At 38.9% G+C, this 27,026-nt stretch overlaps 1 protein-coding gene across 1 annotated transcript in view; it reads right to left on the reverse strand.

Annotated features, from left to right (window-relative positions):
* The window catches only part of SPEF2 (sperm flagellar 2), a 99,729-nt gene that overhangs the window by 36,288 nt on the left and 36,415 nt on the right, over positions 1-27,026 (reverse strand). The window contains exons 13-28 of the mRNA XM_067464638.1: positions 25,692-25,791; positions 23,220-23,296; positions 20,999-21,102; positions 20,444-20,700; positions 19,903-20,008; positions 17,302-17,459; positions 15,344-15,517; positions 12,544-12,627; positions 10,470-10,603; positions 9,430-9,557; positions 9,189-9,327; positions 6,958-7,095; positions 4,742-4,902; positions 3,961-4,138; positions 2,898-3,147; positions 2,375-2,491 (exon numbers count right to left, since the gene is read on the reverse strand). Coding sequence (XP_067320739.1) covers positions 2,375-2,491; positions 2,898-3,147; positions 3,961-4,138; positions 4,742-4,902; positions 6,958-7,095; positions 9,189-9,327; positions 9,430-9,557; positions 10,470-10,603; positions 12,544-12,627; positions 15,344-15,517; positions 17,302-17,459; positions 19,903-20,008; positions 20,444-20,700; positions 20,999-21,102; positions 23,220-23,296; positions 25,692-25,791 — 2,305 coding nt within the window. The remainder of the gene's footprint in view (positions 1-2,374; positions 2,492-2,897; positions 3,148-3,960; positions 4,139-4,741; positions 4,903-6,957; positions 7,096-9,188; positions 9,328-9,429; positions 9,558-10,469; positions 10,604-12,543; positions 12,628-15,343; positions 15,518-17,301; positions 17,460-19,902; positions 20,009-20,443; positions 20,701-20,998; positions 21,103-23,219; positions 23,297-25,691; positions 25,792-27,026) is intronic.

Below are 27,026 nucleotides of genomic sequence, written 5' to 3' on the forward strand. Positions count from 1 at the left end.
GACAGCCCGCTGTGAAGAACTTGCATGGCACTTTGCAAATAAAGTTGCTCAGATCTATTCCAACTTGGATTCTGTTATTGATACAGTTCCAATGGATGTAACTGTGACTCTTGCTTGTCCAGTGTTGATGGATATTTTCCTATCAGTGCAGCCTAAGGATGTGGACAAGATCCTTGGAGAAGTGAGAGCTACCACATGTATTCTAGATCCTTGCCCTTCCTGGCTGATCAAATAGGCTGGAGGGGGACTGGTAGAGTGTCATGGCAGTGGTGGTCAATGCCTCCTTGGAACAAGGTAGAATTCAACTTGCCTAAAGGAAGCAGTTGTAAGACCTATATTTAAAAAGCCATCCATGAACTGCTCCATAATGGATAACTATTGGCCACTGTCCAACCTTCCCTTTCTGAGCAAGGTTTTGCAGCATGTGGTGGTCTCCCAATTCCAGGGTTTCAAGATGAAATAGATTTTCTAGATCCATTTCAATCTGGTTTCACACTTGGTTATGGAACAGAGATAGTTTTGATTGCCCTGGCTGGACAGGGGAAGTGTGTCCCTGTTGGATCTTCTGGACCTCTCAGTGGCTTTCAATACTATTGACCATGGTATCCTTCTGGGTCATCTCACTGGGATGGGACTGGGAGGCACTGTCTTACAGTGGCTTCTGTCCTTCCTGGAGGGCTGTACCAAGAGGGGGATTCCTGCTCAAATCCTGCTCTGGCCGTACTCAGAGGGAGACTCCTGCTCAAACCCCTGGCCATTGACCTGTGGGGTTCCTAAGGGTTCCATTTTGTCCCCTATGCTGTTTAACATATACATGAAACCACTGGAAGAGGTCATCCAGTGGTTCTACATATGGCGCCACCTATATGTAGATGACACCTAACTCTACTACTAATCTAATGCCAAGGAAGTGTCCTGATCCTAAAGCAGTATCTGCCATCACTAATAGACTGGATGAGGGCAAACAAATTTAAATTTAATCCAGACAAGACAGGGGTGCTACTGGTCAGTGATCCAGCCTGTGCTGGATGGGGTTAGCTCCCTCTGGTGACACAGGCCTGCAGTTTGGGTGTACTTCTTGATTCAGCATTGAACCTGGAGACCCCGGTATCTGTGGTGGCCATGAAGCCCTTTGCACAATTAAAACATTTGCACCAACTGCACCTGTTCCTTGAGAAGCCAGATCTGACCATGGTGGTGACCTTTGATTCTATGATTCTATGACCATGGTGGTACACACCTTAGTTACATTCTATCTGGATTACTGTAACACGTGAGGCTGCCTTTGAAGAGCGTTCAGAAACTTCAGCTGGTCCAAAAAGTTGCAGCCAGGTTGATCACTGGGGCTGGCAAAAGGGAGCAGACAACCCCTCTGTTGCAGCAGCTCCACTTGCTGCCAGCTTGTTTCTGGGCACAATTCAAAGTGCTGGTCATGACCTTTAAAGCCCTATATAGCTCAGGTCCAGGCTATTTGGCTGGCCTCATCTCCCTGCATAAACCTGCCCAGGCCCCTCTCTCAGTCCCACCTCCATCACAAGCCCGGTTGGTGGGAATGAGAGAGCAGGACTTCCTTCTCGGTGGCTGTCCCTCAACTCTGGAACTCCCTGCCCAGGGAAGCCAGAATACCCCCCCCCCCCTCCTTGCTGTCATTCAGGCAGCAGGCTAAAACCTTTTTATTCAGACTGGCTTTTAAAGAAGAAGGTTTTAAAGATCAAGTTAGGGGTAATGTGGTTTTAGCTTTGAATATATTTTTAACCAGTTTTTATGGATTGTAACATTTTTTAAAAAAAACCATTGACATTTAATTCTGTTTTAATGTTTGTGTATTTGTAGATTTTAAATTGTACTGAAAGGCTTTCAATGTAAGCCACTTTGAGTTTTCTTTGTGGTGAGAAAAAGCAGGGTATAAATAATAATAATAATAATAATAATAATAATAATAATAGTGATCCAATTCAACAGCCAGCAGAGTGTCTGCTGTGAACTCATCTTGTTGTGTTTCAAATAATAATAATAGTGAGATGACCACAGCTAAGAATTACATAAGGCCAAACAAACCATCATTAATGTGTTTCTCTACTTCAAGGCCTCTTTCTGCTTACAAAAGAAAACCTTTCAGGTGCAAAACTTTATTCGGAAGCACATTAGATAGCTTAGCTATGAGTCACTTTTCTATGTGTTAAGGCAGCAAATTATGGTTAGCTATACAATTGCTCAAACATGACATCCGCAATGTACTCAGGCAGTTACGTTATGGTAGCATCCGAAAGAATTGATTTGTGGCCTATTTTCCCATTATTTTCAAGCTTTGACATTGCTTGAATTGCCAGTGCTGAAATGTTCCCAAATTTGCATAACTTTAATAAATGTATACCTTCATGATCTAGTGCAGCAAAGTATTCCTGTTTCATTTTATGCTTCAGTTCTAACTTCTTTAATTCTTCTGGGGATAAAGGAATTGGTGTTGCTTCTGGCACTGGAGGAGAAGCACCTTCAAGAAAAAAGTTATATATGTTACCTTAAGCTCTTTGAAGAAAAGGATACAAATTAAAGAAATAAGTAATAACTGCAAAGCATTTCACAGTAGTTACAAATATGTCGAGTGATTCAAAGCCTAGTAAATTTTTAAAAGGCAGATGACCAATGGACTACTTCAAACAACAGTGTTCCAATCTCTAAATATGCTTGATTACAAACTTCTACACAGGGAGCGCAAGATATGAAAGTATTCCTTCCATTTCATTTTTCTGTTTCTGAGGCTGGCATTCAGCCACAGGCTACTAAGGTATGGCACAACAAGCAAAACCTATTTTTTTTAAAAAAAAATCCCTTCTCTTCCTCTTTAATAAGATAAGTTTGCATCAATTCAGAATCCCACACCACACCCATCACCATACCTTGTTTACTTTTCTTCTTCCCTTTCTTGGTATCTTTGGATTCCTTTCCTTTGACTTCTTTTCCACCTTTCCCTTCCTTTCCACCTTTCCCTTCCTTGCCTCCTTTTCCACCTTTCCCTTTCCCTTTCCCTTCTTTTCCACCTTTGCCAGCAATGGCTTGGGAAGATTTTAAACGCTCTTTTTCCTTCATTTCTTGCTGAAGGCGTTCTTTTTCTTCCTCAGCTTCAAAAGATTGTATCTCTGAAGTTACCTTAAATTTTTAAATATACATATTTTAGAACAAGTTTCATTCTAGAAAAATTGCCAAGAAGCTGTATAAACAAAGCTATGCTAAATACATAAGTGACAACAATCAACATGGTTTTTTAAAAATTGTGATGTACATCAGGAGCGGGCAATCCCTAAGGTAAGCCTCTCACAGTTATTTGAGGCAAGACTGGTTCAGAAAGGCTTTGCTATTGCCTTGCTCTGAGGCTCAGTCTGTGTGCCTTGCCCTAAATCACCTCTTGGGCTATCATGGCTGAATGGGGATTTGAGCCAGGATCTACAATATTTTTAGGATTTCAAGTCAGAAAAGTCAAACTCTGGTCTCATGGAGGGCTACTCCAGCACTAAAACCATATTGGATGTCCCAACATTGATAGGTCATTCTTTTTAACTCTGTATAATCATTCAGACTGTAACTGTGAGAAGTCAATTAAAGAAATAATATTGTGAAGCAACTGAGGCTGAAGCAGTGACTATCCCAGACATGGGCAAACTTTGGCCCTCCCTCCAGGTGTTTTGGACTTCAACTCCCAAAATGGCTGTTAGGAATTGTGGGATTTGAGGTCCAAAACACCTGGAGGGAGAGTCGACGTTTACCCATGTCAGGACTAGCCCAAGGACACCCAGAAAGTGTCCTCAGCCATGGTTGAACAGTGATTTGAAGCCTGGTCCCACATTCTCCTAAGGCCTCAGACAGGACACTGGCCCCTGGATCCACTGCAATTACCCACCATGGGCTTACATCACAAACACATTAGCCATCCAGGAACTGTTCAGCAACCCAGACTTTCCTTACCATGTTAGTAATTGCTGTTACAACATTGTGCCATGTCTCCATGATTAGTTTCTCATCTGGAACAACATTAAATATGGCACTTTCAGAAAACAAATCTTCCTTGAGTTTCACGGGAATAGCTCTCATTCTTTCCCTGTTCACTTCTGGAGAAGGAGATCTGTGAGCAATTGTAGGGATTCTTTAAAAAAAAGTGGGAAAGGAAGGGAGAGAGAAATAAGCAAGCTTTATTAATGCATTTCTCAGAATGTGCATTTGCATTCTTGTTACAGACAGTATGGTTATACAACTTTATACATGGTAAGGTAAAGGTAAAGGTTTTCCCCTGACATTAAGTCCAGTCATGTCGGACTCTGGGATGTGGTGCTCATCTCCATTTCTAAGCCGAAGAGCTAGCATTGTCCGTAGACACCTCCAAAGTCATTTGGCCGGCATGACTGCAAGGAGTGCCGTTACCTTCCTGCCGGAGCGGTACCTATTTATCTACTCACATTTGCATGTTTTTGAACTGCTAGATTGGCAGAAGCTGGGGCTAACAGCAGTTGCTCACGCCGCTCCCTGGATTTGAAACTGTGTCCTTTCAGTCAACAAGTTTAGCAGCTCAGTGCTTTAACCCACTGTGCTACCGGGGGACCCCTTATAAATTGTTATCACATGGAAAATGAGAAGTAATTTCAGATGGAAGACATGAAATTATTGTACATGAAACAATGCATGTGGTGTGAGAAAGTCTTAGTGATCAATATTATTAATAGTAACAGTAACAATAATAATTCTAATTTACCTGTAGGTCTTGCCCTCTTCCAGGAGTTGTTCTTTTTCAACTAGTTCTATCAAAGGTATCCTGATAAACTCGGTGCTACTGTCTGTTGGAATTTTGCCTTCCATTCCTCTGTAATAGTCGTGCAAAAGTCTCTTGGTATCCTGGAAGCGATCCAGTTCATTCTTCATTATGTACAAGAGAAGCAAATATTTTAATCAAATATTTCTGCCACTTTACCCCAAAAGCAATTCTTCTTCACAAAGCAATTCCTAAAACATTAAAAGACTGTTATATTTTATTAAATGGGCTCAGAAATAGTTCCACTCATCAAATATTTTTAGGATCCAATGCAATTATGGAGAACAAGCACCCCCCCCCCCACTTCCCGGCTGCCCCCTTTCCTATAACAAAATTGACATTCCATGGCATGTATTTATATTTATATTTATTTCAGACATTTATATCCTGTCCTTATCCCCTGGGGGTGGGAGGAGGGACTCAGGGCGGCTCATAACAGGCAACCAATAGATGCCAAACAACAATAGTAATAAAACCACAATTAAAACATTAGTTAAAAATAATCAAATTATAAACATCCATTTAAAAATGTAAACAAATCCAAATTGAAATCTAAAGTCACAATTTGAGATCTGTCAATGGTCAGACCTTGAATTATGACCAATTCGAGGTCTGTCGATGGTTAGTCATTTACATTATTATTGCTGCATCTGCTGCTTGGTCCCACAACCATGATTTAAGTTTTTTTAAAGGATAGGAGAGAGGGGGCTGACCTGATTTCATTAGGGTGTGAGTTCCACAGATGGGGAGCCATCTCCAAGAAGACCTTGTCTCTCGTCCCCACCGATCACACTTGCAAGGGTGGCGGGATCGAGAGCATGGCCTCCCCTGATGATCTTAACCTTCAAGGTGGATCATAGAGGGAGATACGTTCAGGCAAGTAAGCTGGGCCAGAACTGTTTAGGGCTTTATAGGCCAAAGCCAGCATTTTGAATTGTGCTCGGTAGCAAACTGGCAGCCAGTGGAGCTGACGTAATAGGGGTGGTATGCTCCCTGTATGCTATCTGGTTGCTGCCCGTTGGACCAATTGAAGCTTCTGAACAGTCTGCAAAGGCAACCCCACATACAGCACATTGCAGGAATCTAAATCTAAATGTTTAAATGTAAATAGTATAAGCAAATGGGGAACAATGTCCCCAGAACAACTGATAAGTCAAGATATTTCCAAACTCCCTAACTGTACTTTATCATTATGGTTAAATGTATAAAAAGCAGCTGTGTGAAGTGGATTTTTCCAAGTTCAGCATATTGATTTTTTAAAAACATACACCAGAAACACTATGCACCTGCCATACTTTTGATTTATTATTAGAACAGATGCCGCTAAATATATAACTGAAAAAAGGGTGTATTCATGGGAAAATTCACAAAACCACAGTCACAAAAATAACTGGAGGGGAGGGGGAACACCTGGCCAAAGGTTGAGATATGATCCTCTTTTGCTCAGCATTGAACGAATGTTGCAGGCTTGGTTTTGACAGATCATGGTCTTTAGATCAGAGACAGAAAAAGATGAGCTGACAAAATGCTAGGCTCTATTCTGCCAACTGAAGACTGGACCAATTTCATAGAATCATAAATTTGGAAGGGACTCCAAATACTATTAGCCCAACTCCAGAAATCCACCTGTTACTAAAACAGGTGTTAATAGTGTGGAGACTTAGGGAACCAAGTCAATGCTTTCATTGCTTCTTTTCCCAAATTCAACTGAGGAGCTCAAGTCTGTCCATTGGTATAGAGAAACTATTTAAAGTTGGAAAAATATTTTCGTACAAGATAGAGAGTTTGCACTTTTAAGAGTTCAAGGAATGTAGGTAATGGTTTCTAGTGTGGTGAAATGCCACATAATGCAAGTTGTGCCATAAATTTTCATCTGCACTGCAGGGTCTCTCCCCAACCATAGCCTCAAGCTGCATGAATAATGATGAATGGAAGGTCATTTTGACTGAGGTTCAACAATATAGAGAGACTAAAAGCAACAAGCTGCATAGGTGGAAACTCAGCCTTGCCAATGTAGAAAAGACAGGAGTGTGTTGTAACTTGAGGGCTAAAGATGTTTTCCCATCCATTACATTTAGTTCAGTTAAGGGCCCAGATGCCTCACAGACTGAGCGAGAGAGCATCCTAGGCCTGTATAAGTGAAAAATATGATCCCAGACCTGCATAAGTGAAAAAATGTGGTTCATCAAAAGCCCCATTCGGTCAGGCAACCAGCCATCATTCATGATAGCACAACGCTCTTGCTCAGCTTCATCTCTTCTGTTTTCACAGATATCCCACAGACGGTCTCGTAGATCCTAAAAGGATCAGAACAACAACAACGAAACTTTATTTATATATCGCTCTATCTCCTTGAGGCGACTCAGAGCGGTTTCCAAGTAACATCATCAATACATACAGAGTAAACAACATAAACATAAAATTTACAAAACAATATAAGTATAAAATTGTAACAGTAACACATATATATTAAAACTAATCCTGCCTATTCAAGGCAATTTAAAAGGCCGGGCCAAGGCTAGTGCAAGCTCAAAATGTCTAGGGGGGCCAGGAAATTAAGTGCAGTGCTATAGCAAGCAATAACCAATAACAGGTACAGTCTATGGCTGATAATTTCTGGGGCCTAGTAGAGGGAGTGACCTGGGTAATTGGTAGGAAGAATAAGGCCATATTCAACAATGTCTGGGGCTGAGCTAGAACTAGTCATTCTCAAAGGCTTGTTGAAACCACCACGTCTTACGAAAGGAGGGGAGGGATGGGGCCTGTCTTATTTCCCTAGGAAGGGCGTTCCAGAAACAAAGGCATATAATTGACAGAAATGTCTAATGGTTATTCACCACTGCTACCACCCAGTGAAACAATAGCAGTCAAGGGTCTTTCTGAGATTTAGGTTCAAATTCACACATGTGAAAGTGGCTCTCTATATACCTAAGCATTCTCAGGATGGTACTAGGAGCAATACACCACAGTTGGGTTTATTTCTGTGTGCCAATCCCACTGGCAGGAGCCCACATTCCTTTTCTGTTTGAGGAGAATATAGCCTATAAAATGATTCAGTTGTACAGTTAATTTTCCCACTCAGATACTGATAGATGTGACTTATTTTAATTCCTCTCATTCTTGTGGTTGTATGACCGACAAGGAAACAGACATTATAGAAAAACAGGCGCCATCCTTCACAATGTGGAAAATTCTTCAAAGCATAATATTTTTCTTCTTTTAGGTCACTTTACTGTTCTTTCACCTGACTCACCGAGCTGCTAAACTGAAGGTTATCAGAAATTTCCCACCCTCTAGTATCTTAAACAGGTGTTGTGGTCAGCAGCCACATTAGCAGTGTGTCTTCAGAGATAAGCTTTGAGTAAATGATGCAGGTTGAATTCTTTTTTGTTCTCTTTTGTCACAGTTTTAAATTAGATTCCTGCACTGATTAGATAGTCCAACATAAGATCTTAAGAGGACAGTCTTCCTACAAATTTTAAATTGATGTTTATATATAGATCATTTTAATGTGTACTAATTTTAATGTGTAATGATTTTAATGTGTAATGATTTTTAGTCTTTCCTTTATGTATTATTAATGGTTTTATTGTTTTGGTTATATATGGGTTCATGTAGGAGGAAGGTGGCTTCTAAACACACGGAAAGGACAGGTAGCCCCCAAGTTACAAACGAGATAGGTTCTATAAATTTGTTTGAATTGTTTTTAAATTTACTGTACAAGTTTTTAATTTATTGTGCTTAAAAGCTGCCTTGGGTTCTGCACCAGGAGAAATGAATATATAAATTAATTTAATAAATAATAATAATAAATATACAATTGGAAAGCACTACTTAAATGTTTTGGGTTTTTTTTTGTCTACTGGAAGGCTGGAGCAATAATTTTATGGCATAGTATCTTTTCAAGTAATCAGCTAAGAGAAGATGTTGCAAAACGTTCAGTTCAGAATTCTCTAGTCTAATGAGTTTCTAAGTGCCAGATTTCTCCATTCCTCAGGTTTCAAGGAGACTTGAGTGACTTTTGTGATTTTAATGCTGTATTAAGTTGTTTTAATTCTATATTTTAATTTTAAATGTCTGTTTATGATCTATGTTTAATATGATTTTAAGGTTTAATTTGTAGTTATATGTTATTGTGTTATTTTAGTTATTATGCTTTGATTTCATATATATGTTGGCGTTGAATCTTGCCATTACTGTTGTACACCGCTTTGAGTTCCCACAGGGGTGAGAAAAGCAGTATATAAATGCAGTAAATTAATTAATTAATCAATTAATTGCCTGGCATTTACAATTTAAGGAACTTATTCCTCCCTACAACCATTCATTCAAAAGGGTTTTGAATGGGAAAAGTTCAGCTACCAATCAACCACTTTCTGTTGCCACTTACAGTGACTCTTTGGTGTAGTTCTTCTTTCGTTTCATCATCATCCCATAAATCGTCAGCCACTGAGTTATAATCTGCTTGCCACTGAGTCACAAACTCTTGTTTGTGGTCAGGGCGTTTCAAGTATTCCTTGAAATGATTTCTGTAAACAGTGAAATTTAAAAAAGAGAAGACATCAGTAAACAGACACGGGCAGCAAGACTTATCTGAGGCGTTCCAAAATCATAAAATCCCATTCACTTACCTTATGTCTGAAAGGTAATAAATTATAACATGCTGTTCAGCTCTCAGGCACCTAAGTGTTGCTTTGATGTTATTCACATATGTCTTCTCCACAGTTTCCCAATAAGGAACTAAAAATTCAGGCACTTCCTGTTAAGTTTTTTTAAAGACACATTAGGTACTAGTATATATTAGGTATGTAACAAAAAGACAATGGCCGAGATCCTGTATCGCAGTCTACTTTTCATAACTTCACTAATTCATAGTCACGTTGCAGAAATGCAACAAAACGCTGTTAAGGAATTGTGAATATGTACATGTAGTTACATTGGAAAGTGTGTTCCATTGTGTATTTGGGCACTTCTGATGCATACTAAGTATTCCTGTTCTGCTCGGGCACTACTTAGTATCTGGTATCTGGATTCACATCAAGAAGAAAGGGTGGGATACAAATAGGATGAATAAACCTAAAGCATTTTAACTGTCTTTGTTTTATTTTAATCCCATTATAATGTATATCCTTAACCACCAATGGTATATTCAACTTTATGGTTTCCTGGCATGCTATGATCTCAACTCTTGGATCACTAGATGAAGGAGAACAGACAGATCTGAAGTATCAGACACAATACAGAGTATGACCACAGCTACTCTGTAACTCCATTTTAGTTCAGCTTGACGCAGGAGTAGTCTATCAAGAGATGGTCTGGAATGAATGAAAAGGAGCTGCCATTGGATTTTTTTACAAAATTGTCCTGAATGTAGCCTGCCTTTTTCACTTATTCAACTTTGAATCTACGTTGAGTCACTTCAGACAAAAATGGCTTTCACATCAGCCTGAGAGCGTTCTAAGGCAGAACTGCCCAAAGTTTCCATGCAAACATATATCAAGAATCAGTGAGCTGGGCTTGCAAAATTCTTACCTATTTGATGTTCAAAATGGCACAGGATAGCAAACAAAGTAAAGAGAAAGGGGGGAGGGAGGACAGAAAGAAAGAAGAGAGGAAGCCAGGCAGCTAGCTAGCTAGCCGTAATGCTCTGCTGGATTTTGAATTGCCATACTTGGGGTAGTGGCTCATCAATATAAACCCATTCATCTGATCCTGGTTTAATTGGAGGAGGTTCTATAGGAGCAGGAGGCAACACATCTTCAGGGGAAGGTGACACAGATTTTTGTCCTTTTCCTCGTGGAGTGCCTTAAACATGAAAAGATCGTTAGTATGTGAGAAAATAGTTAACTGAACACCTTCACAGGTTGCAAGCAATGGTTGTTTTCTTTTGAAGTCCTTGCTTGATGGTCAGGTATTTTGCTTCATTGTTTCATATGCTGATTCAGTATTTTATTTATTTGTTTAGGCATTTGCTAACTAAACACTCAGCCACCTTGAAGTGCAAAACTCCAGGATAGCCAAAAGCCCTTAACATTATATGGTATATTGTATAAAGTGCTGAATGGTATATAACACTTCTATTTCAATTGTCTTCCTGAAACTAAGAAGAATTGGCATTTCCTGTAGATGCTTTTAAAAGCCCTGGCTTTGCATATTTCCCCCCCCCCAAAAAAAACCCTGTACAATCAACAATCCAGATACTACCGTATATGAATGTGAATAACAAACTGAATTACAAAGGGTCTCTATATAATTTCATGTTAAAATCAGTATACAAAGCACTTGTTTATAAAGCTATTGTCCTCTCAGTGTTTTGAATGTCAAAACATCTGGGGACCCACAGGTTTAGAACCATTGAACAAAGTTGGTAACATAAGTTTTCCCAGGTTAAGCCTACTTCTGCAGATGGTTTCTGATGGTTCATGCACAAAATTATTAAATATATTGTATAAAATTACTTTCAGGCTATATATATATAAGTTTTATATGAAACATAATTGCATTTTGTGTTTAGACTTGGGTCCCCCTATATGTACAAATTATGGTAATCCAAAATCTGAAATCCAAAATACTTCTGGTCTCAATTATTTGGATGAAGGATATTCAACCTTTGTTCTTTAAAATGTGTTGTTCTGTGCTATCAAGTCAACTTTTATTAATGATGGCTGAATTATAGGGTTATCTTGGCAATTTATTTAGAGAGATATATTACTGCCTTCTTCTGAACCTGGGTTTGACTTGCCTATATTCACCGGGTGGAAAAAAAAGGAGCCCCCGGTGGCACAGTGGGTTAAACCCCTGTGCTGGCAGGACCGAAGACCGACAGGTCGCAGGTTCAAATCCGGGGAGAGGCAGATGAGCTCCCTCTATCAGCTCCAGCTCCTCATGCGAGGACATGAGAAAAGCCTCTCACAAGGATGATAAAAACATCAAAATCATCCAGGCGTCCCCTGGGCAACGTCCTTGCAGACGGCCAATTCTCTCACACCAGGAGTCACTCCTGACACGACCAAAAAAAAAAAAAAAACACGGGTGAGTTTTTATGGCTGAGCAAGAATTTGAACATTGATCTCCCAGAGTCCTTGTCCGGCACTCAAACCACACAAAGTTGTTGGCTCTCTTTTAAAAAAGGAACGAGCGTGCTTTTATTTGTTGAACTATAATTTCCATCATTCAGAGCCAGCATGGCCTTTCCCAGTCTGGTGCCCTATATATATGATTTACTAAAACTTTCCATCGTGGTGCCATATCCGGTCTTTTTGAATACCTGAGTGGAAAATGGCAGTGGGTTGATCACTGGCACTTCCTGTCAATGGAGCAACAAGAGAGAAGAAGAAGTCATAGCTTCTTTGAGATTTTCCTGGGACTAAAGCCTTGCTGTTTGCTACTGTACCCAGAGAAGACAATTGTTCCTTTTTTTTACTGTAAGAGTTAAGAGCGTGCCTTAATTTATATCTTTAAAAAGACCATCTCCTTCTCTGCGTACATTGGTGAAAGGTCTTTTTGAATGCCTGGATAGGAAAATGGCAGGGGTGATGCCGATGCCTCGAGAGTCATAATCAAAATCAGTAGTTTTGGCACCAAACTCTGCCCTTGACTTATACGTGAAGTCGACCTAAACATGAGTAAATACGGTAATTAAAACTTGCAAATACTTCTTAAAGGAAGAAGATGAATGTAAAATTTCTCCTCTTGTATGTTTACTAGCAAAGGAGTACTAAAAATATAACAAAATTGTACTTCACCTGGTTTACTTCCTGATTCTTTTCCTTTGGACGAATCACGTTTCTTTCTTTTTTTACCTTTCACAGGGGATTCTGTAGGGGATTCTGTAAGAGAAAACAAGACATACCATATTTCACCACCTAATAGCCACAGTTTTTATCCCTTTTTTTGAAAGTGCAACTATTATGTGGTGAAAAATACTTGGCTGGTAGCTGGACGAAGCCCCACAGCTGGAAAGGGGGCAATTGTGTAGGTGAGTGAGTAAAATTGTGTGATTATTATGCAAGGAACACAAAAATACAAATTTTGCCACCCCAAAAATGAGGGTGTAACTATTACGTGGTGACCCAACTACAATGCAAAGAAGTACTGTATTTATTTTATCAATATTGCTCTATCAATTGGTTTGAAATTTCACTTTGTTTGATTTTGTGAAATAGTTTTGGAAAATATTTCCCAAGGTCCCTGTGAGCATGTAAAGAAGTTTTTTGTGAGCCATTTCAATTGACAACCTTTATTGAATATTTGGTGAAATTTGGACAGTGAGGAAATGTGTGTGGGGAATGGAGAGGGATGCTCTTTGAACACCCTGGGATTTAAACAAGAACATGCTTTGAAATCACATGAAATCTCACTCCACTCTTTCATGATAGCCTTCTCTCATGCTTAAACCATGGTTACACACAGCATTTGTTCCAACCTTCAACAGGATTAACACTAAGGTTCCCGTCCAATCAGGGTTGAGGATAAAGCTCCTCTTGCAAATGCTTGCCAAGTTGAAGCTCTTTTAATGCTGAATGTTTTTGCTTGATAACAAGAAGTATATTTTCTTCAAAATTCACCCATTTCCACGCACTTTTTGCCCAATGCTATCCTCTTGTTTCATGGTCTATCTGGAACAATTGCACTCCTAATTGTTAATAAGCACATTCCCCCCAACTATCTGTCAGTACAACTTCACGGCTGCATGCATGACGATTGGCAAAGCTTGGAAAGGTGAAAAAATGTTAAGCATTAAAAGTTGGAAGGATAAACTGTGGGATTATGCAGAGATGGTCAAGATTTCTAGTAATTTGAAACATGAAAGTCATGAAGTTTTGAAAGAAACTGGAAACTGGCTTTAGCATATCTGATAGGAGAACGTAAGAAATAAAAACAAGAGGAATTTATTGATCGAGAAGTATAGAAGGTCAAATAAAATGTGCATAAACTCTGCGAGAATCAGTGACGGAAGCAAAGGTGGTGGGTTCCACTGGGAGCAGGCAGAGGGTTAATTGTATTGTGGGTGGTGGGATGTCCATGTATGTGTATGTGCACATGTTTGTAATGTCTATTGTGGGTGAATTATCATTTTAAAATTTAAAAATCAGCACATTCCCTACCTACAAATTTCAGGAAATATTTCTCTCATTCCACCAGTGAAGGGTTACCGCTTTGGAACTCTCATGCCTAATACATTACTTTGTGAGGTGTTAACTAGCACAGAGGGGGGCCCTGGGATTTGATTGCACCCACTGCAGTCTTTGGGTTCCCTATGAGCATGTTAGAGCACTAAGATCAACTGGAGAGGGTCTTCTTTCTATCCCACCAATGTCTTAAATGCATTTAGAACTTCATCACATTGAGGTCCTGAAGCCGGGGAACAGAAGTGGCATTTGTTGGACAGTGGGGCAAATTCAATGGGCAGCATGGGAACCTGTCCTAAGACGCTTCCAGAAGACAATGAGATGAGGTACTTAGTGGAAACAACGGAGAAGGCTTTTTCGGTGGCTGCTCCCAGACTCTGAAACTCCCTCCCTAGAGAGCTCTTGATGGCTCCATCCCTGCTTGCCTTCCACAAGCAGGTAAAGACCTTCCTGTGCCAGCAGGTATTTATAGAACGATGGAAGGTGGGCTTCTGGGAATTATGTCAGTGGGATTGGGGGGAGGGGGCTCTGTAGTTTTAAAGTGTAGTTTAAAGTATGTTCCATGTCACATTATTTTAATGTATTTGCTTCGTTTCAATTGTATTGTGTCATGCGTCTTCTTAGCTGCCTTGAGTCCCTTTATTGGGAGAAGCCAACAATTCCCATTACACAAATATATAGGAAAATGTGATCTCTTACATAAAATGGTATAATCAAACCCTGATTTCTGAAATTTGCTTTTTTTAAAATCAACTTTGGATGTTTGAATTCATGACTGAAGAAGCCATGGATGGGCTGACTATAATGTGTATTTGTGTTTCCTACAAAAGTGACAGTAATGTAATAAATGGCAATTTGTTCATTTAAAAAGGTAAGAGTTTTAATTATAGAATTATAGAATATTTGTTCAGACTTCACCTAGAATACTGTGTCCAGTTCTGGGCACCAACATTCAAGAAGGATATTGACAAGCTGGAAGGTGTCCAGAGAAGGGTGATTTGGAAACCAAGTCCTATATAGAACAACTTAGGGAGCTGGGCATGTGTAGCTTGGATAAGAGGAAGTTGAGAGGGGACATGACAGCCATGTTTAACTACTTGAAAGAATATCACATTGAGAAGGTATGCAAACTTGGACATAGAGCAATGGATTCAAAATGTAGGAAAAGACATTCCACCTATACTTTAGGAGATATTTCCTGATGGAGATAAATGTTCGACAGTAGTGTCTGCTGCTTTGGAGTGTGATGTAGGTTTTTAAACAGATGGCCGTTTTTGTACTGTGTTTTGATTGTGTGTTCCTGCATGACATAATGGGATTGGACTGGATGGCTCCTGTGGTCTCCTCCAACTCTATGATTCTCCAGCTAATAAATGAAAGCCACAATTATCTACAGGATATTTGTTTCACCAACCTTTAGTTACTTTGGCGTCTGCTGGAGGAGAGGGTGGTGGTGGCTGAACTTCTACAGTGGGAGTGGGAGACACTTCCTCCAACTTCTCTGGGCTAATGGCCAGAGCCTCTTCTTGAGGTATGGGAGGGATCACCTCTTGTAGTTTTTCAATTTCTCTCTTTTCTTTTTCTTTTCCTTCAGTGTAAAATCAGCAACAAAGCACAGAAAAACCAATAAGTGCAGATATTTTAGTATTTCTTCCATGCTTCCTGCAGATCACTTGAACATTATTCACCAGCTAACAGTTTATTGAACAAAGGATTACTCTTATGCACAAGGTTAACATTCAGCCCAAACAGCTCTGTGTTACTTTTCAAACTAATTCCATAAACATCTCATAGTTGTTCTGTTGAAAAGGCAGAGCTGCTATCACACAAGGTGGTAAAAGATAATAAGAACTAGACTGTTGATGGTTGATATCCCTATGACTAGTGGGAATCAGAATTATTTGTGAGATTATACAGAAGCAACTGAACAAATAAACAACAACAAACACTATTTTATGGGTTCATCAGCAAAAAAGCATCATATTAGATGATGATGATGATGATGATGATGATGATGGTGATGATGATGATACTTTATTTATATTCCACCCTGTCTTCCCAGGGGAACTCAGGGCAGATTCCAACATACAACAGCAAATGTTCAATGCCACCGTAGAACAAACAAGTACAGACATAATAATGCCAGCAAAACCCCACATATGAAAACAACATTAGAACCTGACATCAATAAATTAAACCAAATGTAATGTAACAAAATTATATACTGACATAAAATCTGGACATAAAACATCTGATATACAATATAAATTCTATAAAATAATTAAGGATAAAAATAATATTAACTATTACATAATTCTTGATTGAAAACTGGGCTTTTCTGACAGTTGAGAAGCCACGCAGCGAAAAATAATAGAGTGGTGAGATTTATATTGTATACACCTATGTATCCACCACCAAGATACTGCACTTGGAAAGCTATCATACTTGGACAATAAGGGATCCACTAAGTAAGTGAGTAAGTAGGTAAGTAATGTATACAGTATTTCAAATGGCCCAAAACATTCAGAAGGATTGTTCTGAATGGAGAAATGTGAGGTTTTGTACAAACAATCCACAGTTTTTCTACTAAGGGAGTGTATTTCCTATGCAGGAAGCAGTGGAAGTTTTGATCAAGTGCATTTGTGCACACAAATAAAACCCACTTTTTCCTTCACACTAATAAAACCCACTTTTTTGTTGCACAATCCTCCTTTCTCCTCCTCATGTTTTCTTTTTGGATAGGAAAATATCTTAGAATGTCAACTATAGGGACAATGCTATGCAAAATCCTACAAATGGGATAAAACTATGTTCATTATTCATCCTTCAATGTGAGGATGAAGGAACCAAAGGGTTACATTCCTAAAAAGAATAATAAGCTAAAACAAAGATATTACGACCAAATGACGTCTCATTTAAAGAGCTTAATGGGAAACAGTGTGATTTTTTTTTTTTGGAATAATAAAGAATCCTATGGTACCTTAAAGCCTAACACATTTATTATAAGAAGAGCTTTCGCAGACTATTAATTCTTTTATCAGGTGGATGCAACGTAACCCAATTTCTAGGTAAACACTGTGTAAACCCTGTTAGGAGTTTTCATAACTTGAAAACATTACCACTAACAAATGTTAAATGGACCACATTTTTGCCTTTTAACATTCTACTCAAATATTGTTTTTCTAATCCAACTGCAGCCACACTTGAACCAAAATACTTTACAGAGGTAAAGTAAAGACAATCCTAGGTGAAACTGGTCATATGTCAGCAACAGATAATATTAATTTTTACATTTTCTTAAAATTCCAGCTAGATTACTGAAACACTTAAATACATATATTTGCCCGAAACAGCAAAAATTCTATTGCTTACGTTCATTTTCGATTTTAACGAGCTGTTCCATTATTATTTGTTTCACCCTTTGACACATAAGATCCTCTTCCATCTCTGCGTTGACTTTTATTAGTATATTTTGCTGATCGGCATACCAGGTTTTTAGTTCTGGCCATGTTTCCAAGAATCTTACAATTCTGTGGAATTAAAATCATGCACAAATGAGATTTTTTAAATAAAAGAAACCAGAGGAATTCATGCTCCAGATGACAAGGATTCCTGAAATGCATCTATTGATTCTGTGCTAACAGATTCACCAAGATCAGACCAAAGGCTTGTTTAGTCCAGTATTCTGCTCCCATAGTAAGAGAGAAGATACCTGCAGATAGCTCACAGCATAAACCAAGAGTTCAGGCTTATTTAAGGATGCATCTACACTCTAGAACAGTGGTTTCTAACTTTTGGGCCTCTGGGTATTTTGGACTTCAACTCCCAAAAATTCCAGCCAGCTTACCAACTGTTAGGAACTGTGGGAGCTGAAGTCCAAAACACCTGGAGGCCCAAAGTTTGGGAACCACTGCTGTAGAACTTCTGCAGTTTGACACCACTTTAATTGTCATGGTTTCATGCTATGAAATCCTGGGAGTTGTAGCTTGGTAAGGCATCAACACTCTCTGACAGAGAAGATCAAAGCTCTTGTAAAACTGCAACCCATGGTTCCATAAGGTCAAGCCATGGCAGTTAAAGTGGTCCAAAGTGCATTAATTCTACTGTGTAGATGACACTTTAGAAAGGAATGGGCATCCTAACCTCATCCTTCCTCATTGCTTTTGTGACCCCTAAGTACTCCAGACTCCCAGAGAAATGAAGCATTCTTTCTGGAAGACCTCAGGAGTGGAACTTCATCTTTTCATTAATAAAATATATTTCTTTTTCAAAATAAGAAGTAGAATGTAGCCACTTCCAATTATTTCTGGAAACCCATATGGTTGATGCAGTTGTCCTCCTTTCCCCTAACAAAAGGTACACTGTGATCCTTTTTGGTGTCCCAGATTTTGGTGGGGGCCCTGATCCATTTTTTGTGAGCCTCCTGAATACGGAAGGCCAGAAATCCCTTTTCAATCCAGGAAGCTGAAATATTTCTTTCGATCCGGCCCATTGGCAGCAATGAGGGAGACTTCTCAAGCTCCCCTTCCTGTCATTTTAGGCATGGTTGGTCATTATATCCTTCATTAAGAAATGGATTAAAAGTGCCAGAGTTAAGATACCACTCTTTCTGCAATCCTTTCTCTTCTGTCTTTCAAGGAGACCTGGATTTAAGGAAAGGGCTTAAGATAACACCCTTTCTGGGATTCTTTCCCTTCTAGCGGCTGCCTCCCTCCCCGCACTCCATGTGTAGCCAAAAGAAACTGAAAGCAGCCAATGTTTTGGCAGCCACTGTTATGTTTTGGTTGAAAAAAACATGGCTGTGGAGCCCTTGCCATTACTGGCGTCCAAATAAGCTGAAGACCATTTTTTAAGCGGATCTGCGTACAATCCTAGAAAATATAATGTGAGGTCCTTTCAGTTTTGCAAGACAGTTGCAGGCTTTTCCATTTCTCTCCACTCTACCTTTTAAAAGTGTTGCAAAGCCCTCAAAAACTCCAAGTGTGAATACTTTGGGGGACAATATTGATTCATTGTGTTGGGTTGTCTTCTGGGGTATCCAGGCTTTGCTTTCAATTGAAACAGAAGCTAAGTTTCCAATTGCCATCAAACAGATTGAAAGAGTGAGCCCCAGGGGACATGATGCATCCACTTGGATCTTTCATTGGGACTTACTTTGGGCCCCCATTAATTGGGAGAGAGTGCCAAAAAGGCTAACTTCTGGAAAGCTTCCTTGCAAAAGCTTCAAATATCCCACCCAAAAGTAATGTGTTTTTCTTGCTCAATCCAAATTCTCCAACCACCATTTTTGCAGGAACTGAATGGTGTGACGAAATGAAATCCTACCATTTGTCCTAGAACAGGCATAGTCAAACTTTGACCCTCCAGGTGTTTTGGACTTCAACTCCCACTATTCCTAATGGCTGGTAAGCCGTTAGGAATTGTGGAAGTCCAAATCACCTGGAGGGCCGAATTTGACCATGCCTGTCCTAGAATCTCCTTTTCCTATGACTTTCTCATTTCATCCTGACACACTATCCTATGTTTACGTTTGGTAGAGAGACATAATTAACAAAAAGCCATTCAGTGAGATTCAGGGTATTTGAAGCAAGCTTTGATCAACTATAGCATGATACTCTAACTACTATATCAGGGATAAGCAGCTGCACAGGAAATGTGGGCCATTCCCACATGAACCCATTCAACAGACAAAGCACTGCTCTCAGTATGTTTGGAAGTTATTTCTAGTTTCAGCTGGCTTTTTTCTTATTTTGTGTGAAGTTTGGGGACTTTAGGGGCAGCAAAGAGGAAGATGACCTTATGGTAATATTTTTTTGTGATGGTTTGCTATTTTTGTGTCAATTCAGGCTGAAAAATCACCCTTTTTTAAATAATGAAGGGACGGTATCTTTGGAGGCCTTTAGGGAGCTGTATGCAAGCCACGGGCCACACTTTTCCCATCCATCTGCTATACTATGCATACTTGTGACTAACCTGTGTTGCATCTGGCCTCTTACTGAATCTGCTTTTTCTCTTCTCTGGAGTTCCGCATCTGACACTTGATCACCTCTTTCTTGTTCATTTTGATAGGAGTCCCTTGCTATGGGAAAAATATCAAAGTAATATTTGAAAACCTGAAGCAACACTCTTTTCTATCTCTATGCTTTGTCAAACCTCCCTAGAATTTGCTCCTTTCTTGCACTTATGAAAGAGGACAATGGGTGGCTCAGAGTTGATAGAAGACAAGATTATCACAGGATATGTTCAGACTCAGGTGTGGATCACTCTCATAAATGGTTCATGGAATAGTGACTGAGACACCTTTAAGTCTGTCATTAGAAGACACGTGTACACCCACTCTGAAGTCATTCACCTCATTAGAAACAATATAAATACATCATTAACCAGTTGGTATAGGGGAAAATCCATTTGTATATACAGTATATGACTGTAAAATGTGCCAATATATTCAGCATTTTTTAGAATGCCTCTATTTTGTATAACTTTATAATATGCATAGAAGTATTAAACTTACACCTTCCAAATGCTATGCGGTCCAGCACAATGGAGTCTGAAACATCTAACAAAATGGCAAAGTCAAGACCAGGTGGGTGCACAACTGGTTCTTTTGGAGCTGCTGGATCAATAACCAAGCTGTGCTTCTTCATGACTTTAGCATTTCCTTCTTCCTGGTCTGGATCTCTTCCATTCAATGCCTTTTCAAGCAGTTTAGCTTGATTCAGGGTCATTGGGAATCCATCCAAGATCCAACCCTTTTCTGGTGGCAATCGACTAAAAAAAACACACAGAACTAGATTTGAAAAAAAATATGGTTTCAGAGATCAAACCTTTTCCCCTCTCAATACGAGTAGACCTAAAATAGACCAACTAAATATTATGAAAGTTTTAAGAGCATAAGACATAAAAAATGAAGATAATGAAATCCCAAACAGAACTACATGAGCTCAAACAAGGCTAAATGTGATCTCTCATCACTCTTCTCATCTGCATGTGCTTCTGAACTGATATCTAACAGTCAAGACAATTAACCACATTCAGATATAATTAACAAAAGACTTCTCTTTTATACCTAATAGCTTCCACCATGATGCCAACTAGTAATTCATCTGGAATACTTTTTCCTTTCTTTAACAATGCTTCTGCTCCTCCACCAAGCTGAGCACGAATAGAGAGCTGTGAAATTTACATGAAAATGTGAATATGAATGGGCACATTTGAGAAATGTACATTAATATTATTAAAAGAGAACATGTCCCTCTTTCTATCAGAAATTCTAACATCAATATAAATGGCTATGGTAATCCAGTATGATAATACCAAAGTTATTTCTTAATTACTAAGGGCAAAATTGCATTTGACTGGTTGACTTAATTTCTATAACAATATAAAAAATATATTCCTCCAAACAGTAAGAAAGCTAATTACTATAGTAAAATGGAAATTATTATTATTATTATTATTATTATTATTATTACTTATAGTATTTATATACCGCCTTTCTCACCCCTGTGGGGATTCAAAGCAGTTTAAAAGCCAGCAATAAAACTGATAACAAAAACAGTAAATTAAAAATTCAATGCTGGCCAGAAGAGGAAGGTTTTTGTCTGCCATCTCAATGATGGAGATGTCAGGTGAGTCTCTTGAGGGAGGGCATTCTACAAACAGAGGGCCACTGCAAAGAAGACTTTAATTCTGTTATTCAAGTGGTTTGCTCTTGTGGGATTATTTTTTCTTTATAGAACAGCTACTTTGCAGTTGTCTCTGAAATGAACTTTTTTCAAGTTTTGCCCTACCCCAGGTCCAATCAGAAATAGGGGCTGCCTCGACCCCTTTTTACAATGGAAAGAACTCTTCTAGTAGTGCTACTTATATAAAGTAATGCCATAGTGTGGGAAAGCGCCTTGTTTTTTGCACAGGCCATGGTGGCTGAGGGATTCTAGGAGTTAACAGTTAAAAATGCAACATTTCCAAGGTCTGGGGTTAACTTTCTTCAAGCTTGCAGTTGTGAATGGGAAGGATTAGATAAGGCTCCTGTTCAGGCTGGGGATTTGCCTGAGCAAAAGAGCCATTACTGGATCCCAGATTGTTCTCTGTTTCAGACCACTGGGCTCTAAATCAATAGCTGTCTACAGTTCAGCTCTGACACTTGTCTAAGCATCTTGTTGGGGGAAATTGTGCATTAAAAGATTTAGTCTCAAATGAAATGTATGTATTAGTTAACTGGGTTGTCTTGGTTAGAACCACACATTATGAGACTTCCCTCAGGAGCTCAAACACTACGTGTGAAATTCCCTTCTGTTTCCAAAATTTTCTATGTAGGTTTTTAAAACTATTCTTTGAGAAAAATGCACAAAGTTCCATGGGAATAAAACAACTAGTTACAAAGTCCTTAGGGTCCTGCTCTATGGAAGTGCAGAGCATGGACTACAATTTTCAGAATCCCCAACCCTTAGTCTGGGGATTGCAATAGTCTAATCTACCAAGTACTACATCAGACATCTTGGGATACTCAGTCACATGCCCTAAGTGAGCTATGACCCAAATATAGTCAATAGAAACAAAAGGGAAAGAAAAGTGAATTGCTGGTAGTCCAGGCTCATACATAAAACATCTAAAGGCTAGAATCGGGTAGGAATAGTCCCCTCCTCCACCCATCACCAGTTGTGAATGTATTAAAAGAAGTATTACTCCATAAATTGTTGTAAATAATAACATGATTTTTCTAGTACTTTGAGTATTAAAAAACTGCAAAATATAGAACCGCAGAGCTGAAAGTTATCTCAAGTTACCAATAGACTAATCCTAAGGTAGAAGATCCAATGATACAGCATCACTGATAAGTTTACATATCGCATAATTGCACGTATGCTTAAAAACCTCTAATGAAATAGAGCCCAGTGCATTTTAAAGAAATCTGATCCGTTGTGAAAGAACTCACATCAATACGAAAATCTTACTAATGTTTACTGGAACCTCTGTTTTTGCAATTTGAACTTCCAGCATACAATTCACTATTACAGCACCACTGATAAATAGATATGTTTATAAGCACCTTTGAATGCAGTGTTCCACTTTCAAAGAGGTCACATCAATAGAAGATTTTCCTAATATTTACCTGCAAACTGTTTTTGTGTAACATAATTATTCTGTTCACACACAAGAATACAATTCCACAAGACATGTGCATTGCATACTACTACACATAATGTCCCTGCTGATGAACTGTAACTCTTGAATTTTGGATTGTATCAGCATCTACACAGAAGGGAAGCTAAAATCAAAATTCTTACTTTAGTTAATTCATCCTCTTGGTCACTCATCTCCTCTTGATCACTTAGCTGAACAGAGCCTGCTTTTTTCTCAGAGTCTAGGAATAGTAAAATATTAGTAAGTAGAAGTAATAATAATAATAATAATAATAATATAAACAACTTTATTTATATCCTGTCCCCTCTCCCTGAGGGGACTCAGGGCAGATTCGAACAAAAATACCCAGCAACATTCAATGCCAAATGCATTCATAAATAAAAAATGCAAAAACAAACTAATGAAATATCAAAAGGAAACAACAACTTTGACAAGATTGAAAAAAATAAAATGATAACATAACCTACTAGCAAGCAAAGTTTATTGATTAGTCCACTGACCGTATCAACATTAAAGACAAAAACAGAAACATACACAAATAGACAATAATCACTATCCTAAGACTCCCATAATAGTGAACTAACATACATTCAAACTTGATTAAATTAAAAGGTAATTTAAAAAAATCATCATTAAAATGCCAAGGTAAAATTTCAAACCACAAAAATTAAAAACAAAGGTTAAAACAAAGGTTAAAATAGACCAGCTATTACACACTCCCAAGCCAGTTCAAATATCTGCATTACCCCTAAAGTTTACCCCAATCGCCTCCAGATAAGCAGTTCTCAGTTGTGATGCTTTATGAAGGAAAAGGGCTGTTTGGTGTGTTATCTTAGCATTCTGCCCAGCCATTAAGAATGTAGTTTTGATATGGGGATCCCGGTGAGTCTTCTGTGTAATGAATGGTCCGAGGTATTGCTTTCTCTCTTTGTTGTACAAAATACAACTAAGCAGTACATGTTTAATATCCTCTACCTCTGTCGCCCCACAGATACAGAATCGTTCGCTATATGTAACTTGGTTAAACCTTCCATGTTTAACCATTGTATCCGTCTGTTCAAATCTGGACATAACCTACTAATTACCTTACATCTTGTATAAAAACATTAAGCATAAACTATAAAAACACACACGTAACAATAATTAAAATAGTTATTAAAATATTAAATGGCCAATTAAGCCAGCAAGCCATCCATACCAAGTGAACCAAGACCAAATAAGATTAGAATATAATAAGTAAAGAAATGATATTACAATATTAGCACTGGCCCTATATACATGGAGTATTATCTTTGTTTGAAACACTTATAAGTGTGAATTGCCGACAGAGAGGTCTTTTCAATCATTTTGTCATCCAAATTACCAAATAGCAATACAGTAAAAAAAACACAATGGCATGTATATGCTTGGGTTGACATGTGCATTTGTGTGGGTGAATTGCTGATCGCAAGCACTGTGAAATCTGTCTTGAATTTTACTTAACTGACTTGCTCTAGTTCCTTTGGAATCTATCATATTGAAAAATGAATTATAAAGACATGGAGGGAGTCAGGGCAGGATCAGGGGCTTTGGGAAGCAAACCAGGAACTAAGTATTCCAGCTAGGTTGCAGTTAAGAACTGATGCCATTCAAGTGAGGAGGTCCGAGTTGGTTGGCTGAGAGGAGGACCAACAGGTGGGAAGTGGCATAAATAGATGGAAGCTGGATCAGTTAGGTGCTGGAAGCGATGTCAGTGAAATTGTTACAGCCTGAATTGCTGCTGGTGAATCTTGACTTTGGTGTGTGGAATATGTTTTGGCTTGCAGCCTTGGTGTTGATGAGATTACTTGGAAGGGACTTTGGACTACTCTTGTGTCTCACCCTTATTTTGGCTGATTGCTATGGATGACTTCTGACTCCTTTGGACTGTGATGCAGTTTGTGGCTGTTTAACAGTAATTTGGTGGATAGGACCAAGACATGAACTGCGATTCCCAACCTTCCTTAATTAATAATAACAGTAATAATATTTCTTACCTGCCTTTCCTCATGGATTGAGGTGAGTTACAGAATAATTAAAACACATAAACATTGCAAAAGCACTACAGATACATAGATTAAGGCTCGCTGAAAGATTCTCAAGGTTATAGCCTAGGGACTCTTCTACACTTGACCTGTCAATTGTCTGGTGGCTTGATTGCGATTCCTTCAATTGCCTTTGATGTGTCAGGAAGTCTCTAGGGGTCTCCTTCTCCCATGTCACCAGCTGTGACACCACCTAGCTTCCTGGTCAGATGGCCAACTGATGTGAGTCAAATGTGCTGCTCACAAAGGCAGCTGGGAGGTGGGGAAAAATCACTCTCCCCCTGCTCAGCCTCCTTAGTGAAGCCCATTAAAAGGTAGGTGGGGGTGTCACAGCTCTCACCAGCAGCAACATGGGGTGTGTGGTGTGTGGGAGGACACTGCATTCCCACAGCCTTGAGCTGTCTATGTCAAAGAAGCACAAGGTGGCAGGCTTTCCCAGATCAAAATCTTGCCATACTTATTCACTTTTCATCTGAGTTTTGGTATTTAAATGTAATACCACATTCAGCTAAATATTAGTATCATAACATATATCTATATTTTAAACATTACCTTTTATTTCATCTGTAGGAGGCAAGTGGAGGTTCAGATCTGTTATGTCACAGTAAGCTTTCAATGCTATCACTGAAGCCCTAGAAGCTTCCTTCAGGACCTTTTCAATCCAACAAACAAACAAACACAAAAGCAAATGAACAGTTAACTGAAGTCTAGCACATCATTACAAAAGGGTTCTTTCAAAATTTGATTCATAGGAAAGAAAACTGTAAGTTTTGAAAAATGTCTAAGAGAAAGATTGTTTTCATGTGTGGATTAATTATATTACTTTCAAGGAATGAAGTGGCAAAGTGTGTGTGATCTTCCTAGCTTTCATTTAAAATGACAACTCCGGTGATCTGCAGCCACTCTGCCTCTCAGGAAAAACTTACAGATCAGGAAGAGTGGGCAACCAGGGATGCTGCAGAGTAACCAAAAGTGTCTATCAAAAAAAGGAGAAACGCATCAGCCTTGTCCACCCTACAAATAATGGGAAGTTCAATGACACCACTGAGAGAAATTCTAAAGAAATCCTAAAGCACCCTGAAAAGAGAGGCAGCATTTTCACACTGTGAAAAAAATAAAGCTTTAAAACTTCATTTCCACCATCTACTCAAGTTTGTGTATACATTTCTGCCAATTGAAGTACTGCTCTATGAAAACCTGTGCCAATTAAAAACTTTTAGTCTCTTCTGTCTGGACATAAATAAGAAGAAGGACTTTAGCACAGCAATATTTTTTTATAGTTGATAACATGGTGTTCATGCAAAATCCACTTGCAAAGGACAAAGTTTCTCTCTTTAATTCCTTTCTCTAGTATTCAAATCTGCACTATCCTTTAGCTGTTGTTATTTATTGGTATTTATTTCTTTATTTGCAACATTTATATCCCGCCCTTCTCACCCCTAAGGGGACTCAGGGCAGTTCACAGCAGAGCCACAATTAGATGCCTTGAACACATATAAAGATAAAACAACATTAACTTTAAAATCACATAATTAAAATATATCACTTAAAATCATTATTTAAAACCACACAGTTCAAAAGTATATTCTAGGAGTCATTCCAATTGTCATTGTTCATTATTGCACTGAGAAATCATTGTTGCACTGGGAATCATTGCTCAAATGCTTGGTCACACACCAGGATTTAAATGTCTTCCTGCAGGTCAGAACAGAGGGAGCTGATCTAATTTCCCTGTGGAGGGAGTTCCAAAGCCGAGGGGGCACCACCAAGGAGTCCCTGACTCTTTTCCCCACCAGTCACTCCTGAGAGGGGTGGGTGGGATTGAGAGCAGGACCTCCCCAGACAATCTTAATCTCTGAGATGGTTCATAGGGGGAGATACATTCTG

Source organism: Anolis sagrei, chromosome 2 (genome assembly GCF_037176765.1).
Source record: "Anolis sagrei isolate rAnoSag1 chromosome 2, rAnoSag1.mat, whole genome shotgun sequence".
Lineage (NCBI taxonomy): Eukaryota > Metazoa > Chordata > Lepidosauria > Squamata > Dactyloidae > Anolis > Anolis sagrei.